At 34.5% G+C, this 9,742-nt stretch overlaps 1 protein-coding gene across 1 annotated transcript in view; it reads right to left on the bottom strand.

The window, feature by feature from the left end:
• Positions 1-3,001: 3,001 nt before the first annotated feature.
• Positions 3,002-9,742, bottom strand: part of LOC121388943 (transcription and mRNA export factor ENY2-like) — a 31,893-nt gene continuing 25,152 nt past the window's right edge. The window contains exons 4-5 of the mRNA XM_041520490.1: positions 7,440-7,514; positions 3,002-3,591 (exon numbers count right to left, since the gene is read on the bottom strand). Of these exons, the coding sequence (XP_041376424.1) occupies positions 3,521-3,591; positions 7,440-7,514 (146 nt within the window). The 3' untranslated portion in view covers positions 3,002-3,520. The remainder of the gene's footprint in view (positions 3,592-7,439; positions 7,515-9,742) is intronic.

Raw genomic sequence — 9,742 nt, 5'->3', positions numbered from 1 at the left:
AAAAAAAGAAAACCCAGACTTCAATCCACAACTCGATTATGATACACAACATTTTACAACAATGATTTAATTATGGAAGCAGTACAAAAACAAAATTATAAATATTTTTGTAAATTAAAAGAATGATATAATTTTGTACACCATTTGAAGAAATGCATAACAAGGACCAGGGGCTTAATTCACAAAGGTCTCTTAGGCTCTGCCAGACAACAAAGCATCCTCTTTGTAAGTCTTTTAGCATTGCATTGTGAGATCGCAAAGTTGCGAGAGTTTAGTGAATTAGGTCACTGTATTTGAAAGCTAAATACCCAATAGTTTGATGAAAAATAATCTGTTTTGGGTGTACATTTTTAGTTGCCATTTTCGTAACTGTATAATACTCTAATTTAATAACCATTAATATATTGAATATAATGTTTAAGAAGAAGAGTTATTAAAATTAAAACAATGATTCTTTTGTGTGCCATTTGTAGTAGCATGCATTGCCAACAGAATATTAAAAAATATATGAAGTATTTTAAAGCAGTGTAAAAACTGTTCATAGATTTTAAAGATACATGTATTATCATTTCAAACAGATTCATCTGTAGTAAACTTTATTAATACAGAATGCTGGGGGTTTTTCAATATAAAAGTTATCAATAAATGTAGAAAATTAAAGTACTAACATGCAGGCTTTAAACTAGACAAAAAACAATGTTAGTTAATTTCATTTCATACATAATATACATATATATTATATATACCACAAAAAGCAAACAAAATGTTTAATTTTTTTTTTTTTAAATCTACATTGTTTGTGATTTAATGAATTTTGTTTGAAAACACATGAATAATACAAAAAGTACATTAAACAATAATTCCTAAAAAAATTTTTTTTAGATTTATTACAAAAAACCTAGATAAATCAAATTCAACTTTAACTGAAAAATAAATCAAATACAATAAACCAGGCTACATGTACATAATATACTATTGAGCTGCATACAAGCATTGAGGGGGAAAAAAAGAAGAAAAAAAAGAAGAAGAAAAAAAAAAAGACAGACAAGAGGGGGAAAAAAAGTGTAATAAAAAATGAAGAAGCAATAAATAACCCATCTTTGTTTCAAAGATGATCAAAATGATGATTTTTCTTCAATGTAGGTTAATACAAGACACCTTGCCACTGGCTCTATATCTACAGAGTACTACCGAGTACTACCGAGTACTCCACAGAAGTCATAATGCTGTAAATGTTTCATATAAATTTTATAGATCCCAGGTTATATTATATAAAACAAGAATTTTGTAGAATTACATGGCTTGCCTACCTTAAACTGATTCAGTGATAAAGAAATAATTTGTGACATGACACTCAAGATTAATTCACTTCTTACAAATACAATTTTGAATTAAGAAATAAATAAATCTAAAATCAAAACAATTTTTCCATGCATCCAGATGAACATTCATAGGAACTACTGTAAACCAAGTTTCACTGATGTAGGAATTAAGATTTGTGTGAATTGTTGCTAAAACGCAAAAACTCAACATGGGAACCAACTGCAAAAGCTGATACCATTGCCAATGCAGGAGACATAATAAGTACATGTACATCTTGCTTTTTGAATTAGTCGGGGGGAGGGGGGGGGGAGGGTGGAAATCAGGGCTCTACTTTTGATTTTGAGTGTAGAACAAGTCGCTTGCTCCAATAGCTTATCCTATTGGACAAGTAAAGTGAGATTTTACAATATCTTAACAAAACAATCATTTGTCCATTAAAGGTTAACTTCATAATAAAGTACTTGTAAAGTTAAAACCAGATAAAAAATGTTTTGCCAAGTTGTAGTCAAATATAAGGGGATGACATTATGTATGTTGTCATTTTGCAATAAAGGTATTTCAATTTTAAGAAATCTTTTGAAAATCTTGAATTATAATTGCTTTTTGGATAAAAGGGGGAAAAAAAAAACCCCCATGAATTAACTCCGTTGATTAAGGATGAAATCTGTACGATTTCTGCAGCTGTGTAGTGAACACACTGAAACTGATAAAAAAAATTGTCACATATGAATAAAGATGCCATCCTTGTTTTCCACTGAAGTTTGGATATCAATGTTACGCGTAGTAAATTTTGTAAGACTTTTGCAAAACACCCCCACCCCAGCCAAATTCAAATAAAATTCTAATTTCTTTCAAAATTTGCAATTGTTGAATTTGGCAAATCCAGAGCTAGCGTTGGATATGTTTGACAGTTTTGTTTAAACCAAATGAATGTTCTGTTGCCCAATAAGACACCACTTAGATATTGCTCGATTCTTTGAACAGAAACATTTCGGTGGGACAATCACATTTCAAACTGAACAGGTAAACAAGGAGAAACTATTATTGCCCAGGGACAATATTTTTAAAGCTATCTTAGCACTATGATATCGTAAGACTATGTCATAGGCTATGATTTCACTATGACACATGCCATAGCCCCCGATGGTTTTACGATATCGTAGTGCCAAGATATCTCCGAAAATATGTAGTCACGATTAAGTTGATTTTCAAAGTAGAATCCTGAAAATGTTTGCGTTGTTGTTAGCCTGATCTTACTGACTATGCCTACTGTGCTTCACTGAGTAGATCTGACCAAAACCAGCGTTCTCACATGTCGAGATGACGATTCATTCACAATGACTGTTCACCAATTCAGAATAATATCAGCTCATGTCATATCAACTAATTTACTGTTGAAACCTGACACATTCATTTTACAAGTGGTTGGTTGGTCACTCAATATTTTATTTCATAAGTATTATATCAGTAAAAATAACAAAAGAAAAAAAAAAAAAACCAAAGCTGGGAAAATATCTACGTCATTGAGATTTTAATTTTTTTTTATTAAAAAGATTGTGTAACCCCACCAACACATTAATTTTTACTATTTTAATTTTTCCATAAAAGAATTACAATGTATTACATTAAAAAAACCCAGAAGATAAAAGAAAACATATTTCTCTTTTCATGAATACATCATTTAGATTTAAAAAAAGATTTATTAAAAAAATTGTGTAACCCCACCAACGCATTAATTTTTATAATTTTAATTTTTCCATAACAAAATAATTATTACATTTAACAAAAAAAGAAGATAAAAGAAAACCATCTTTCTCTTTTCATGAATACATAACCTAACCTTTCACCATGTACACCCCCCACCCCCCCCCAAATGTATGAAACAAAAGAAACGTGCCTACCAACTCACTAGTAAAGAGGTGTCAGGTAAAACGTGCCTACCAACTCACTAGTAAAGAGGTGTCAGGTAAAACGTGCCTACCAACTCACTAGTAAAGAGGTGTCAGGTAACAACAACCAATTCTATACTACAGGATGGCCAAATGGCAAACAGTTAAAAAAAAGAAGAAAAAAAAAAAAAAAAAAAGCTGGCCTCATCAGGATTTCTAGGAAGAGATAGAAAATGTCATTGGTTTATAGTCTGTAGAGAAATACAAATCACAGCAGATAAATGTCTGGATGGAAAACACGTGAAATGTTAAGACTGCTGTGCGAGGAACGTGCGAATCCGCTGTAGTAATTCCTTCTTCACATTATCTGGGACAAGAGCTGAAAAACAAGACAGAAAGAATTTAACATAACTTGTATAACCGTATTTTATACACACAGTCAACAATTTTATTGCATATCCATTTAATCTTACTATAGTAATAACAACAATTCTGACTGTGCAATAAAAACAATATTTTATTGGACATTATATGTGTGAGCGTGATATAAAATCTCACATGAGTAGTATGCGTTGACCCGAATGCTGTCATGTCCCTAACCAAGAATGCTGTCATGTTTTCTAGCCAGGATGCTCAGCATTCCATTAATTCCACAGAATTCAACCAACTTTCCAGACGAAATAATTTGTGTTATTTAATTAAACTTTTGTTAATTATATTATAGAAAGGTGGTATGTAATAAATACAGAACCAATTACTAGCTGCAGGGCTCGAAACGGCCTGTGGCCAGGTCGCCAAATATGACCAATGTCCTGCTTGAGCGACTTAAATATTAAAAACTAATGGCGTCAGTCGCCCAAATAATGTTATCTTCTTTAGAGCTATAACATATGAGCCACTGTTAATATCTGTATTCCACATCAAATAATGTTATCTTCTTTAGAGCTATAACATATGAGCCACTGTTAATATCTGTATTCCACATCAAATAATGTTATCTTCTTTAGAGCTATAACATATGAGCCACTGTTAATATCTGTATTCCACATCAAATAATGTTATCTTCTTTAGAGCTATAACATATGAGCCACTGTTAATATCTGTATTCCACATCAAATAATGTTATCTTCTTTAGAGCTATAACATATGAGCCACTGTTAATATCTGTATTCCACATCAAATAATGTTATCTTCTTTAGAGCTATAACACATGAGCCACTGTTAATATCTGTATTCCACATCAAATAATGTTATCTTCTTTAGAGCTATAACACATGAGCCACTGTTAATATCTGTATTCCACATCAAATAATGTTATCTTCTTTAGAGCTATAACATATGAGCCACTGTTAATATCTGTATTCCACATCAAATAATGTTATCTTCTTTAGAGCTATAACACATGAGCCACTGTTAATATCTGTATTCCACATCAAATAATGTTATCTTCTTTAGAGCTATAACACATGAGCCACTGTTAATATCTGTATTCCACATCAAATAATGTTATCTTCTTTAGAGCTATAACACATGAGCCACTGTTAATATCTGTATTCCACATCAAATAATGTTATCTTCTTTAGAGCTATAAGCATATGAGCCACTGTTAATATCTGTATTCCACATCAAATAATGTTATCTTCTTTAGAGCATGAGCCACTGTTAATATCTGTATTCCACATCAAATAATGTTATCTTCTTTAGAGCTATAACATATGAGCCACTGTTAATATCTGTATTCCACATCAAATAATGTTATCTTCTTTAGAGCTATAACATATGAGCCACTGTTAATATCTGTATTCCACATCAAATAATGTTATCTTCTTTAGAGCTATAACATATGAGCCACTGTTAATATCTGTATTCCACATCAAATAATGTTATCTTCTTTAGAGCTATAACACATGAGCCACTGTTAATATCTGTATTCCACATCAAATAATGTTATCTTCTTTAGAGCTATAACACATGAGCCACTGTTAATATCTGTATTCCACATCAAATAATGTTATCTTCTTTAGAGCTATAACATATGAGCCACTGTTAATATCTGTATTCCACATCAAATAATGTTATCTTCTTTAGAGCTATAACATATGAGCCACTGTTAATATCTGTATTCCACATCAAATAATGTTATCTTCTTTAGAGCTATAACATATGAGCCACTGTTAATATGTGTATTCCACATCAAATAATGTTATCTTCTTTAGAGCTATAACACATGATGAGCCACTGTTAATATCTGTATTCCACATCAAATAATGTTATCTTCTTTAGAGCTATAACATATGAGCCACTGTTAATATCTGTATTCCACATCAAATAATGTTATCTTCTTTAGAGCTATAACATATGAGCCACTGTTAATATCTGTATTCCACATCAAATAATGTTATCTTCTTTAGAGCTATAACACATGAGCCACTGTTAATATCTGTATTCCACATCAAATAATGTTATCTTCTTTAGAGCTATAACATATGAGCCACTGTTAATATCTGTATTCCACATCAAATAATGTTATCTTCTTTAGAGCTATAACATATGAGCCACTGTTAATATTTCTATTCCACATCAAAATCTTGCTCATGGTTCGCTTACCATAATTTGCCAACATGCATTATAATTTTTTGGGCCACCATATATCTGGGCGAGTTTCGAACCCTGTAGCTGTTTTGCAAGATTTATACCACTCAACCGCTAAGCTATAATTAAAGTTGCAGATAAAAATTTAAATTAAATTTTTTTTAAGTGAAAAAAAAAAAAATTAAACTTAATTAAAGATAAATAAATAAAATTGTATGAAATTATTTTTGAACATACATTCTTTCTTTGAGTACTTATTTGGTCAGGAATTTGGGCTGATCATTTAGCTTGGTGGGCCAGTGAAAATCATATACCAACTAGTTCCGTGAAACACAAGTTCAACCCCCTTCAAAAATAACCCACAACCCCTGCCTCCTCCCCAAAACCCAAACAACAACAAAACACCCTCCCCTCCCTATTTGTCAGTTCATTTACCCCAAACTGTCTTCAGAATGCTATATTTTCATTTCATTTCCATGCTAATTACATAGGTAAAAAAAAAGAAGTAATGTACATGTAAATATGTTATATGTAAGTCTAAAATAAAACATGTGCATATAAACTATGTTGCGTACACATAAACTGTAATAAGAGTACATGATACGCCCATCAGGAGTTTGATGGAAAACCATAGATATTAATGAATAGGTTACGGGTATGATTCAATTCTAATTATATGAAAATGTTTGCAATGGGATGGATGAACAGTTTGTTTAGGACCAACTACTGATGATACTGTGTCCACTGGAGAAGGTGCTGTCTGATTAATGAAGTTATTATTCTGTATTAGAAAGGGAAATTTTGTTTAGCATGCAGGGGCACTCTGGTGACACATTTATATTGGCAGAGAAACAGTTTTTATGTATGTAATGTTAACAATACAGAACCGCCAAGAAATTAGCATATGTATTGTCAGTGATGAATTGCATACTGGAAGAGTAATTATATTTTATAGACAGGACGATATGATTAGGACAAGGATTTAATGTTATGTGCAGTAGATCATGAAAAGTAGGTCACAGTGACCTAGTAATAGTACACGACACACCACCATCCCAAGTTGTTCCTACATGTGAGGTTTGATGATCCTGTATGCAAGATATGGTCTGAACAAGGATTTACTTTTACGTGCAGTAGACCATGAAAAGTAGGTCACAGTGACCTAGTAATAGTATGCGACACACAGCCATCCCAAGTTGTTCCTACATGTGAGGTTTGATGATCCTGTATGCAAGATATGGTCTGGACAAGGATTTACTTTTACGTGCAGTAGACCATGAAAAGTAGGTCACAGTGACCTAGTAATAGTATGTGACACAGCCATCCCAAGTTGTTCCTACATGTGAGGTTTGATGATCCTGTATGCAAGATATGGTCTGGACAAGGATTTACTTTTTGGTGCAGTAGACCGTGAAAAGTAGGTCACAGTGACCTAGTAATAGTACGTGACATAGTCATCCCAAGTTGTTCCTACATGTGAGATTTGATGGTCTTGTATGCATCTGTATGTAAGATATGGTCCGGACAAGAAAAAGTTAACAGACGGACAACGCCATACCATAATACGACCCATCATAGACAGGCGTATAAAAAGTATACAACATTCCCCCTCCCCCTCCAACAATATGTCCATACCTCGTCCTTTTGGCGTGATTTCTGAGACAAGGTCATCAACCGTGATGTGTTCTAATCCCTTCTGCTGAACAATTTCTGAAAAAAGAAAGAAAGAAAAAAAGAGCTCAGCATGCTAGTAATATCACCTGACCTGTGGGATAAACAACAAACACCCAATACCTTTAAGTCCAAACATCAGACAATAACTATACACAACTACATATGTGGGAAATATTGCTAACTAAATGTAACCTGTGCTACACACGGGAAATTTTACACGGAGTGTGACGCGCCGCTGTCATGTATACAGCCATTTCTGTATTGCGAAGATGATGGCAGACTCCATTACGGTTGTTTAAATTTATGGAATTCATTTTTATGCACAGTATGTAGCATGATGTGTGTAAACTAGTCGACTGGACCTGAGAGCAAAAAGATCCTTGCGGAGAGTGGCATCAAGTCAGTACAAATAAGGCATCTGGCAGTACAAATCAAAAGAAGAGAAGCAGTCAGAACGATCGCAAACTGTTAACAAAGCTTAGCATATTATAATATAGCACAGATGGGGCGATTACTTGACGGAACTAATCGATTATAATACAGCACAGATGGGGTGATTACTTGACGGAACTAATCGATTATAATACAGCACAGATGGGGTGATTACTCGACGGAACTAATCGATTATAATACAGAACAGATGGGGCGATTACTTGACGGAACTAATCGATTATAATACAGCACAGATGGGGTGATTACTCGACGGAACTAATCGATTATAATACAGCACAGATGGGGTGATTACTTGATGGAACTAATCGATTATAATACAGCACAGATGGGGCGATTACTTGACGGAACTAATCGATTATAATACAGCACAGATGGGGTGATTACTTGACGGAACTAATCGATTATAATATAGCACATATGGGATTATAATACAGCACAGATGGGGCGATTACTCGACGGAACTAATCGATTATAATACAGCACAGATGGGGCGATTACTCGACGGAACTAATCGATTATAATACAGCACAGATGGGGCGATTACTCGACGGAACTAATCGATTATAATACAGCACAGATGGGGCGATTACTCGACGGAACTAATCGATTATAATACAGCACAGATGGGGCGATTACTCGACGGAACTAATCGATTATAATATAGCACAGATGGGGTGATTACTGGATGGAACTAATCGATTATAATACAGCACAGATGGGGTGATTACTTGACGGAACTAATCGATTATAATACAGCACAGATGGGGCGATTACTTGACGGAACTAATCGATTATAATACAGCACAGATGGGGCGATTACTTGACGGAACTAATCGATTATAATACAGCACAGATGGGGTGATTACTTGACGGAACTAATCGATTATAATACAGCACAGATGGGGTGATTACTTGACGGAACTAATCGATTAAAATATAGCGATTACTCGAGCCAACTAATCGATTATAATACAGCACAGATGGGGCGATTACTCGACGGAACTAATCGATTGTAATACAGCACAGATGGTGCGATTACTCGACGGAACTAATCGATTGTAATACAGCACAGATGGGGCGATTACTCGACGGAACTAATCGATTGTAATACAGCACAGATGGGGCGATTACTCGACGGAACTAATCGATTGTAATACAGCACAGATGGGGCGATTACTCGACGGAACTAATCGATTGTAATACAGCACAGTTGGGGCGATTACTCGACGGAACTAATCGATTGTAAAACAGCACAGATGGGGCGATTACTCGACGGAACTAATCGATTGTAATACAGCACAGATGGGGCGATTACTCGACGGAACTAATCGATTGTAATACAGCACAGATGGGGCGATTACTCGACGGAACTAATCGATTGTAATACAGCACAGATGGGGCGATTACTCGACGGAACTAATCGATTGTAATACAGCACAGATGGGGCGATTACTCGACGGAACTAATCGATTGTAATACAGCACAGATGGGGCGATTACTCGACGGAACTAATCGATTGTAATACAGCACAGATGGGGCGATTACTCGACGGAACTAATCGATTGTAATACAGCACAGATGGGGCGATTACTCGACGGAACTAATCGATTGTAATACAGCACAGATGGGGCGATTACTCGACGGAACTAATCGATTGTAATACAGCACAGATGGGGCGATTACTCGACGGAACTAATCGATTATAATACAGCACAGATGGGGCGATTACTCGACGGAACTAATCGATTATAATACAGCACAGATGGGGTGATTACTTGACGGAACTAATCGATCACAATTACTTAAGAATG

Source organism: Gigantopelta aegis, chromosome 14 (genome assembly GCF_016097555.1).
Source record: "Gigantopelta aegis isolate Gae_Host chromosome 14, Gae_host_genome, whole genome shotgun sequence".
Taxonomy (NCBI): domain Eukaryota; kingdom Metazoa; phylum Mollusca; class Gastropoda; order Neomphalida; family Peltospiridae; genus Gigantopelta; species Gigantopelta aegis.
Note: the sequence above shows the minus strand (reverse complement) of the source record. Positions and strands in the feature narration are given on the sequence as shown.